Here is a 12102-nt window from a genome sequence, read left to right as displayed (position 1 = left end):
ATACCAAAATATTTGAAGTACAGAATTCAAAACGCACATAAGTGCATACATAGTCGTTTAATTTATTTGTGACAAAAAAAATATATAAATGGTTTAATATAGTTTGATGGAGAATTTATTGCTGTAATGCCACTTATCGGGAAATTTTAATCTTGCATACCACTTGAGAGTCTGCATACCACCCAAAACGTAATATTCCCATGTTACTCTTACTGAAATAATTGTTAAATTAATTTAATTTAACGAAATGAAAAAAAAACAGTCGCTTCTGGTGCTCCTTTGGTCGACGGAAAAGCTATTTTAAAACGGAAGCTCACGATTCGGTGCAGCTATCTCATTCCATTACTCTTGCTCTACGGCTGCCTTTGACGCAATAACCGCCACGTCCTTCTTATCTCCACTTCTCGTCTGTGGCGTTTAATTCATGTAAGTAATTGGTTTTGTACATTTATAAAATTTGGGGGCTCATTAGATCTTGGCATTTGTTGTTTGGGTATGTACATTGGATTGATAGATTCGGTTTTAAGAGATGATTAGGTAATTGCATTGTTATGTAGTGTCTGAATCGTGTTGAATCAAGAGAATCTCAGATCTAAGTAGACCAATTTTAGTAGAGCGGCAAATTATAGGATAACTGGAAATACTGGTACAAATGTAAGATTGAAGGACAAATGGTATAACCAGTACAACTTTGGATTTGTAATTGTTGTTTATGTGGTTATATTTCGAGGAGGCGATGAAGAAGAATAACCACACAAGTGTACATTATGACATTGGCATATACTATTCAGAGCATGAGTGGATTTCCAAGAATCCACTATATGCTATATTGTTTAAGACAACATCTTTGGAGAAGATGACATATTCTGTGTTAGTAGATAAGATACGGAAGAAGAGCGCAATAAATGAAGCCGTAGGAAAGCTGAAATTGAGTTACCGTCAATCTAAAGCTCGAAGAGAGTCAAATATTGAAGATGACGATGATGTATAGTATTTTTAACGTCATTGGACACAGATGGACTTAAACCAGTATTGCATGTGGAGTTGGTAAATGGTGTCGAGCAACTGTCAAGAGCGGAGCGGGGAAGTTCTGTTGGCATAAATTATGATAGTGTTGATGATCAACAGTGTAATGCAGGAATCATTACTATTTTTAGAGAGGGGGAAACATCACAACAAGAGCCGGTTATTGTAGAGTCTATAGTTGAAGAACCGGATATTGAACATCCGATGGAGAATGCTGAGAGAATGGAGAACACTGATAGAATGGAGAACACTGAGAGAATGGAGAATGCTGATAGAATGGAGAACACTGAGAGAATGGAGAATGCTGATAGAATGGAGATTGTTGAAAATGTTGTTATTGGAAATTCTGAGAATGTAGTGGGTGTGGATAACCCGATAGGTAATGTGGATGTCGTTGAGGGTGGTAGGCTTGAATATGATGAGCCTCCACGTCATGTAGAAGTAAGTCATATGTTTAAAGAATGGGAAGATGGTACAGGTCTTGAAATATTTCAGGAATTTTCTTCTAAAGAGGCAGTATGGGATGTGCTTAACAAAGCTGCAAATAAGCACTGTTATGGTGTGAAGACAGTTGCGTCTGACACGACGCGACTTATGGTGGAATGTAGTCAAGCTTCAGAAGGTTGTGAATGGTATTTGCGAGCTGGAAAAATTAAGGATTCTGATTTTTGGAGTGTTAGAGTACATAAAAACATGCACACATGCTCTCGGTCTGAAGACAGTACAAGCTATATCAAACAAAAAGGCACACCACGACTAGTAGCATCTGTTTTTCATGAAGATTATCCAGGTATATTTGATACCCCGACTCCTAAAAACATCATGAGTATAGTTCGAGGTAGACTGGGTTTGCATTGTTCCTACTCCACCGCCTTGAGAGGGAAAAAACAACATGTTAAAGATGTGCGAGGGAGTCCTGAAACAAGCTACACGAATTTGGAATCTTATCTACACATGTTATGAATGGTGAATCCTCGGACAATAACAAGTGTCGAGTTGGACGAAGAAAAAAGGTTCAAATTCTTATTCATTGCTTTAGGGGCTAGCATTGAAGGGTTTAGGGCAATGAGAAAGGTAATAGTTGTTGATGCAACACATCTGAAGACTATGTATGGTGGTATGTTGGTTTTCGCAACAGCTCAGGATCCTAATCATCACCATTACCCCATTGCGTTTGGTGTGATTGATACTGAGAATCATGTTAGTTGGCCATGGTTTTTCAACAAGCTGAAAACCGTCGTACAAGATGATCCTGAATTAGTTTTTTATAAGTGACAAGCATAAAAGCATAATATATGTTGTCTCAGAGGTGTATCCAAGTGCAAGGCATGCTCACTGTATATATCATTTAAGTAAAAACCTCAGAGAATATATCAAGACCGACAAGGATATAGCTTCAGATAAATTCAAGGAGTGCGCTCATATTTATACTAAGAATGATTTCGATAGAGATTTTATGGATTTAAGAAGGAGATTTCCTAATGCCGCTAATTTTTTAGATGAAAAGATTGGGTTGGATTAATGGGCAAGATGCCATTTTGAAGGAGATAAGTACAACATTGACACAAGCAACGCAGCCGAATCAATGAACAGTGTGTTTGTTGATGTAAGGAAGTTCCATTTGTTGCCTATGATTGGTGCTACTATTGAGAAATTTTCTGAATGGTTCAACAAACATAGGAAAGACTATGCTGGTGCATCAAACACAAGGAAACTGGTGCCGGTTGTGGAGAATGAATTGCATGACCGTTGTGAAATTGCAGTACGTTTAACAATGACTGAGTTAAACAGCTACCACCTTGAGTACATCGTCATAGGTCTGGATGGGAAGACTTATTTGGTGGACTTGAAAATGAAAAGTTGTTCTTGCAGATGTTTTGATATCAACAAGTACCCATGTGTCCATGCCATAGCCGCGCTCAGAAATCTCATGAGGAGAGAAGTAAGAAGAGTGCATATCGAAATGCATGATCTCTGCTCAATATATTACTTGATTGAGACGTGGGCATTGGCATATTACAGAACAATTTATGTTGTGCCCCATGAGTCTGACTGAACTGTTCCTGCTGCAATTCGATAATTAATGGCTAAACCGCCATAGTACACTAAAACTGGTGGTGGAAGAACACAAGAAAAGAGGTTCCGTTCTATTGCGGAACGTCGTCGTAAGAGGAGGAGGCAAATGAAGTTTAAACCTGGCATAAACTTGGAAAAGTTTTTGCAGCCTCCAAATCCTGCTGAACAAACTGAGGACACCTAAGCAATTTGTTTTATGTATCTGTGTTTTGTGGAATGCTCTGTTTTGTGTTGTTTATCGTAGAACCAATTGTAACTTTTGACAAACTAAGTTCTTCATTTTATGTATGTGTGTTGTGTTGGTAATTCAGAAAACCAGGTTCATCTAGAGACAACTAAGAATAACACTTATTAATGGGTTTAGTGTATAATAAGGTTCAACTGGATCAACTTGTAGGTTCAACAGGAACAACTAATAGGTTCAACAGGAATTTATTTGATGTTTATCTCAATTATGTATTGCTGAAATTAAGATAAATTAGAGGTAAGAAGAAGTCCATAACATGAAAAAAATATAGTGAATTTTATTTTTATTTTTTCTTAATACAAGCTATTGTTTCATATGAAGCTTCATATGAACCCCTCTTCAAAGTATATGGGACTCTTTTGTTCTTCTCATATCATTTTACAACAAAATACGGGAAAATTATGATATCGTTAAAAATTTTCAACAATAACCTCTTAGCTGATGAATTATCATGAAACAAAATGTGGCCAACTTTAATCCTAAAGGTTAAGTAAAGGTCAACTATAAAAACACGAAAATCTTTTAAAGTCCAACTATGTTAGTGCAGGAACAACTGGACACTTAAGTACAACTATGAATAAAGATATCTGTATTTTAATATTATCTCAAAAATATACTTATTCCGCTCTCCTATTTCACAATTCATTTTCTTAATTTCTTATAAATTTCAAAAGTAGATCTAGGGTTTCGATAATTAACGAATTAACAAAGAAGCGTCGGCGATTTCAGGTTTCGATAATTAACCATGTCAATCAGCTACACTGAGAGTTCCGAAACTGAAGCAAGCTTCGATAGTGGCGGTGCAAAAGCGGACGGTAATTATGGAGTTCCAACCATATATTTCTGTGGCGAACAGATGAAACGAGAAGTGTGTGCTAATGGGGAGAATCAAGGCAGAAAATACTACAAGTGCCCAAAGAGTGAGGTAATGCTGTTTTGTATTGCAATTGTATGCGGCTCACTTTACTTTAGTAATGGAGCTTTCTTAGTAATTTTGTGTTCCGTTTTTGAAAAAAATTGAGTATAGGTTGGTGGAGAACACTTATCTAAGTGGTGGGATGATGCTATTGATGAAGAGTTTCTTAGGTTGTGGCACGAAATTAGGACCCAGTGTGGTGTTAATCATCCTGGAATGGATTCCATTCGTCAATCATTGAGTCGTATGCGTCTTGAACTTGATTCCCTTAAAGAGGAGCATAGTAAGCAAATTAAGCAGACTCCTACTTTGGAGGCACTTTCTGAGTCAATGTGTGTTATGCGTATTGACATGGCACATGTTAAGGAGGAGAATGACCTTATTGTACGCTTGTACCGTTTTGGAGGTGGTGATGCGATGGAGTCATTTCGTGAGCATCTCCGTGTTATGCGTATTGAGGTTGGTGATCTGAAAGAGCGCTTAGCCAAGAAAGAATCTGAGATTCATAAGCTAAAGGAGTTACTTGCTAAGTGGTAATTGTGTGCGTCTAACTTTCTAAGACTTTGTTGTATAACTATCTAAGACTATGTTGTTTAAGCTTTCTAAGACTTAAGACTTTGTTGTTTAAGCTTTCATGAGCACTATGTAAGACTTTGTTGTTTAAGCTTTCATGAGGACTATGTAAGACCATGTTGTTTAAGCTTTCTTTCATGAGCATCTATAACAATTATGCTTGGTGTAGTACTAATATTGTAGTTGTACCAAATTATACTAGTTGTCTAAACACAAAATTACACATAGTTGTACTTAAAAAAATAGTTGTACCTAAATAACACCAAAATACCAACTAATAATATTCGAAGACTATTTCAAAGAAAATCCAACTTTCGAAATACACACAATCCTACTTTCGCTGTTGCTTCCCACCTCCTGTGTATGGTGTCTTGAGCAGATTGGATGGTGCCCTTCTTCGTTTCTTCCCAGTTTCTATTAAAGTGACATTGTCATTCTTTTCTTTACCCTTCTTCTTCGTGTTCACCTTCTTCTTCTCTTGATCCTTAATCTTCTCTTGTTCCTCAATTTCCACTTCTTCCTCCATTTCCTCTTGATGCTTTTCATTCTCTTCATCCTTCTCATTCTCATTCTCTTCATCCTTCTCATTCTCCTTCTTTTGATCCTTCTCTTTCTCATTCTCTTGATTCTTCTCCTGCATAATTTTGGTAACAGACTACTATTAAGAACAATAAGTAAACCCATGTCAAAACCCTCAAGTCCCTTAAGTGCTTTTTAAAAATCATCTAGCTCATGTATCCAAATTTCCTCTGCTCGTGGTACATAGACAGCGAGTCTTCTGTTGAGGCCATCTAATTCTTCCTTTAACCCAGATATTTCTGTAGGACGTCTCAAAAAATTCATTAAATCGTCTGCTATGTAATCATAGCTTTCCACCAGATCATCTCTTGTCTTCCTGTATTTAGGAAAACCTTTCTCATTCAAAACCGCATCAAGATTAGCATCAACTTTTATTTCTCCCTTAAAAACTCTTTGGATAATAACTATTTTTTTTCTCTAACTTACCCACTGCAACTAAATCACAAAGTAAAGTAACTTTTTATCCAAAAATAAAATAAAATAAATCACAGAGTCAAACCTGAGTTTTTTTTTCAAAACAAATGGTGATTAATAAAGAATACTTTTACAAGTTTTTACGTAATCTATCTTTTATTTTTCTCAATCTGATCACGTTTAGTCATTTTTTAATTTTTTAACCTATTTTCAAAAACTAAAATTTAACTGGGGTAAAAATTCTTATTTCATAATGTGTCAATCAAAAAGGAAGTTTTAATAAAATGTTTATACTATATACGGTAGCTATACAACAAACTGTTCTATTTCTCCAAACTTATTGTATTTACTAAACTCTATGATATTATGTTCCTTCAGTCGAGCCAACGTCATCAATTATTTTGCTTTGTTGAATTACTTTTTCGTATTACTTTGAATTGATATAACAACTAAATTTATTGTTGCATCTTGATATTAGATATAGTTTTTGTTTTCATTTCATCTTAAGCAAATATTATGTGTGGGGCTTGTGGAATTTTTTTGTAAGTGAACCGAAATTACTTGGATATTTTTGGCAAAAATCATATACATAATGCTTAATCCAAAAATATGTACTTGATTTTTTTTTACTTGAATATAGCTTTAACACAAAAAGATGATAATAGTTTACCAATTATGTATCACAAATAAACTAGTTTAGATTATATTTCGACATGAAAAAGTGAAGATACCTTTTTATCCATCTTTTGTTTTTTTTTTTTTTTTTTTTGAAGAAAAAAACAAATCTCTAAACTTTTCTTCCATAAAGAGCATCTTAAGAAGCTCATTTCCAATAGTATTATTGGATGAAAACTAAAAATATTGTTAGTCTAGGTGAACTATATCTAAATATAATGACAAGTTTGTTATTATATTATATAAATCTTAAGTTGATGACTTTATCTTGAGGCTTTTGGTAAATATTCTATGATTTTTTTTTCTTACTTGTATTAATTCTGATTTGGGAAACTATTTCTAATAAGTAAGTTGTAAATTTCATTTTACTAATTCATAGAATTTTTTTCCCAAATCATACAACTAAACTAATATATGTACCCACATATATCAACAATGAATTTCTTTTGCTTTTTTTCATCAAAATAATATATTGATAAAAGTTTATACTGATGGGAAAGCATTTTATTTGTAAAGAAATTCACAAAGTAAGACTTAGCGATATGAGTTAAAATACTCAGCCGCATTCAAATTGAGACATTGCTCCAAAAAATTTGAGCAAACTAAATAGACAATAGAGTTGAACATCATCTTAACATGAAATAATATTTTTATAATATATATCACCATTTATAACCATGTTCTCCACTATCAGAAAATAAAATCATGACTTAAGCTAACTTAAATTATGTAGCACAAAATAAATATCCACAAACAATTTACATAGAAAGGATTTGAATTTAATAATTCCCTTAAATTATGATTTTTTTATAAAAATTAATGTTCTTGTAATATATTTTTAATATTCAAAAACTGAAAATTAAAAATTTCTGAAAATGGTATGTTAATAATGTACATTGAATGAAAAAAAAATTGAAATGTTAAAAAAAGAATTTCCTAGCAGAACTAAGAAATATTAAGAAATATCAAAAGAAAAGACAAGCTTAAAACAAGAAGTGTCACAATGCATGAGAATATTAATTATAATTGGACTGTCTTTATGTTTAAGACATTTATTACTTCTACATATATATTTTTTCCCCACTCTCTAATTGTAGGCTCCACTTTTAAACCATACATCTAACCATAGTTAAAATCATCAAACCCTACCTTTCTCCTCTCTTGTTAAACATCTTCAAGCCCTGTCCTTTATTTTTAAATATATTTATTATTCACATTTATTAATATTATAATTTTTCTATTACATCTCTCCTTATTAAATTATTTTATTCTCTCTTAGCAACATTCATAAACCAGATTCACTATCATCTCTTATAACTCATCTTCTTCTTCTTCTTCTTCTTCTTCTTCTTCTTCTTCTTCTTCGTGTTCCCAAAAAAAAAATTTACTTATTATAAAAAAAAAAAGTTGATTAATCCCTTTTCATTATCCTTCTTCTTCGTTTCTTCTTTTGGAGCTTTTAACATAAACCCTAATATTTTCTTGATTTTTTTCGTTTTTTTCAAGAAACGAACATAAAAGTCATATAGAGAGATGCTTGAAGTTAGAGCAATGGATATGATGACTCCTAAATCACCAGAACCCGAATCCGAAACTTCGACCCGGATCCAACCAGCTAAACCAATCTCCTTTAGTAACGGAATCATCAAACGCCACCACCACCATCACCATCACCACAACGTAACCGTCACTTACAAAGAATGTCTCAAGAACCACGCGGCGGCGATTGGTGGTCACGCGCTAGACGGCTGCGGCGAATTCATGCCGTCTCCTTCGTCAACGCCTTCCGATCCAACTTCTCTCAAGTGTGCAGCTTGTGGTTGCCACCGTAACTTCCATCGCCGTGATCCTGAAGATTCCTCCGCCTTACCACCACCGTCTCTTCCTTTGTCTTCTACCACAACCGCCGCAATTGAGTATCAGCCTCATCACCGTCACCATCCTCCACCTCCGCTTCCTCCTCCGTTACCTCGTAGTCCTAGTTCATCTTCTCCGCCGCCTATCTCATCCTCTTACATGCTTTTAGCTCTTTCCGGTAACAATAAAACCGTGCCATTCTCAGATCTGAACTTCTCAGCCGCCGCCGCCGCAGCTAACAATCATATCTTCACCACGACGCCTGGCTCGAGGAAACGTTTCAGGACTAAGTTTAGCTCGAGTCAGAAAGAGAAGATGCATGAGTTCGCCGACCGAATCGGTTGGAAGATTCAGAAACGCGACGAGGACGATGTCCGTGAGTTTTGCCGTGAGATCGGAGTTGATAAAGGAGTTCTCAAAGTTTGGATGCATAATAACAAGAACACCTTCAAATTCCCCGGCGGAGGCATCGCCACCGTGCAGAGGGATGGTAACGGTGTCGGCGGAGAGGATGATGGTGTTCGCGGTGGAAGTGGTTTGGGTAACGATGAAGACGGTGGGGGTGGGGGTGGTGGTGGGAGATTTGAGAGTGATAGTGGCGGAGCTGACGGTGGAGGAAACGTAAACGCTTCGTCGTCTTCGACGTGAAGAAGGAAACATCTTGTCGTTTTTTTGCAGGGAAAAGATTTAAATAAGGGAAAGAAGCTTAAGCTTGTTTTAGCTTTTAGATCATAGAGAGAGTAAGAGAGAACTAAGCACTTCTATTATTATCGTTAATACGTTTTTTTAATATTAATTAAAACTCTTTTAGCTCTTTATATTTTTATTTTTATTATAAATTCATTACCAATAATATTACATTCCGAAATGTTTCTTTCATTATTATTTTTTTTCTATTATGTCAATTTTCTCAATTAAATAACCATGAAATAAACTCCTAATTAGGAAAAATTAGTATTACCAAATTAATATGTTTTTTGACTTCTTGTTTTAAATGTACTTTGTCGCTTAATATAATGTAACGTTCCGAAAGGTTTCATAATAATTTTCCACTAATGGAAAGTTTATATGAAGTTATGAACTATTTCACCCTAATTAGCGACAAAGTCACACAGGTCAATACATACTTAGTAATGAAACAAACCCTAAAATGTGACTTTCCCCATAATAAATTAAATAAACTAGTGAAATTTAATTAATTTTTAATAATATTTTTTGGCTTTCTTATCTTGAAGAGTACTTTGTCGCTTAATTTAATATGCGATCAAACTAAGATCTAGGTGTCCTTTTCATAAATCTCTCTTTATTCTTTGAGAAAAGGGACAGTTTTTTTTAATATATTAAATTATTCTAATATTATATTTTCCAATGATTAGTTATCTTGGTGTCTGATTAACCCAAGATTCATTTAAATTTCCTCCTTAATCCATTTCTTTGCTCATCCTAACATTCCCACTATCCGTTTTTGGTATATAATGCTCAAGTGTTCATTATTCTTAAAGTACAAACTACAAACAAGTATATATTAGTATATAATTGTAATCTAACTAATATTATTAAAGTGCTATATAGGGTTAGTTTAGGAAGTGGAACTAATCATTAACTTTACGAATAATTTGGAATAACTTTCTAATTGGGAAACGTAGAGATGCAGCCGTGGTTATGCGATAGGGTTATGACAACAATTAGATACTAGTCGTGATTAACAAATGTCGGTTTACCAAACATTAAATATAAATAAAACTGTACTTAGCTAGATTACCACAAATATGATTTTATCTCCTACTTCTATAATGTAATGTATCTAGGATTCAATTCTTGAATACGTTACGCTCCATTGCAAATGTAGTAATAGACAAAATAAAATAATAACTTTTGAGTTATATCACCTAACAAGATTTGTTAAATTTTTAATATTACAATATCGTGAAGTCACAAATCTCTTTTTCGTGGTGGGGACAAACTTTAACACAAGCTGAGGTTATGGCCCTAACTGCCATATACCATGTGCACAGTGCACCATTTAGTATATATACTAGGTTTGAACCCGCACATACAGTGCACCATTTAGTATATATACTAGGTTTGAACCCGCACATACGTGCAAAGTTATTTTTGCATAATTTCTAAAAAAATATAATTATTAAACGAATAAACTCATCTAATATGTCTGATTGTAATGTTTAATATTTTTTTAACCTGAAAAAACCCATTCATCGTAATTCATATGAGTAAATAGTATGTCCGCATATGTTTTGCTTGAATTTTTGTTCCCAAAATTCTCGTCCATTATTTTGTCATACATGAGTATACCCACATAAAATTCTCACACAAAATTCTCATAACCTAATTACTATGGAATTAATTTGAATGATTTCCTAAAATATAATAAATCTGTTGTTTAATCTTTTTTCTTCTTCTTAATATGTTAATTGGGTCAGTTTGGCAACATGGATATTTGATATGATTTTTAACCCTTAAGTGTATTCCCCAATTAATAGTATAGATTTCCTTCAATTATTGAATGAAATATTATTTAGTTATACTAATCACAATTTATACATTAGTAAGAGAAGGGAAAATAATAAAATGGGATATAATTGGTCATTAGATCCCTTATATAATTGGTCTTAGTTATGATATTATATCACTGAATTTTATAAATTTTAATTGGTCATTAGTTCCCTATATATCTCAGCTATTGGTATAATATTATTATTTGTTTTCATTTTTATTGGACTGGATTTTCTAAATTTTAAGAATTCTGTAAAAACACTATAACTACATATTTATATATAATTTTTAACTACATAGTTATCCAAATTAAAGTATATATTCAAGTCATTTTAATTGGTGATTATATGTTTTTTTGGGCAAAAATAGTTATTGTTTTTAGTAAAAGAATAAACATTGAGCGAGTTTCAAATGATCTTCGATTCTTTCACCATTAGAGCTTTATAAAATTATTAGAAAGGTAACATTATTTATATTTCTGAAGATATGATTTTAAATAGATATATTTTTACATCTCATAATATAGTTATATTATTATTACAATACATAGTGAAATTAATTTAATTTTGAAAATATGTAAGGAATAATATTTCTCAATTTTTGAATAATATTTACCAATTTTAGAATTTATAGGAGAAAAATATTATGTATATAAATAAATTGAACAGCGGTGTAGTTGACAAAAATATATATATGTATATATATATATATATATATATATGATAGTGACAGTTTTATATAATTTTATGAAATACTAAGGGTGAATAATAAATTAGGTACGGAGTTTTCTGGCGATGACACATCAACTTTTTCTTCAGAATACTTCTCTTTTAATATATAAGGAATATATATATATATATATATATATATATATATATATATATATATATATATATATATATATTTGTTCCTGACGTAACTAAAGCTAACAAAATCGTACGTTTTATTTTATTGTATTATTTTTTCTTTGGAAAAGTTCGAAATCTGAATATAGGGTATAAAACAACATTGGTCGACCTAATATCTTATGAATTTTAATTTTAGTGGGATATAGACCTGATTTGGTAATGGTCCAAAAGATTGAAATAAATTTGTGATGCTTATCAATCATAAATTAATTATTGATAGAAAAATATTTACATTCGTCAAATTTAGAGACTCTTATTTAGTAATATATATATATATATATATATATCAATGAGTCAAAAAAGTTATATCGGGACTA

The 12102-nt window shown here is 32.7% G+C and overlaps 1 protein-coding gene and 1 pseudogene across 1 annotated transcript; both read left to right on the top strand.

Annotated features, from left to right (window-relative positions):
* The first annotated feature begins 736 nt into the window (after positions 1–736).
* On the top strand, positions 737–3082 carry LOC147942333 (uncharacterized; annotated as a pseudogene).
* Positions 3083–7699: 4617 nt separating this feature from the next.
* LOC104790534 (zinc-finger homeodomain protein 9) lies at positions 7700–9231 on the top strand. Its single transcript, XM_010516307.3, has one exon. The coding sequence runs from the start codon at positions 8040–8042 to the stop codon at positions 9009–9011; it is 972 nt and encodes a 323-aa protein (XP_010514609.2). The 5' UTR covers positions 7700–8039; the 3' UTR covers positions 9012–9231.
* The last annotated feature ends 2871 nt before the right edge of the window (positions 9232–12102 follow it).

The sequence above is a fragment of the Camelina sativa genome, chromosome 6 (assembly GCF_030686135.1).
Source record: "Camelina sativa cultivar CO46 ecotype springtype chromosome 6, ASM3068613v1".
Taxonomy (NCBI): Eukaryota; Viridiplantae; Streptophyta; class Magnoliopsida; order Brassicales; family Brassicaceae; genus Camelina; species Camelina sativa.
Note: the sequence above shows the minus strand (reverse complement) of the source record. Positions and strands in the feature narration are given on the sequence as shown.

Coding starts and splice junctions, on each gene's coding strand:
- LOC104790534 (XM_010516307.3), top strand. CDS start 8,040: ATGCTTGAAGTTAGAGCAATGGATATGATGACTCCTAAATCACCAGAA.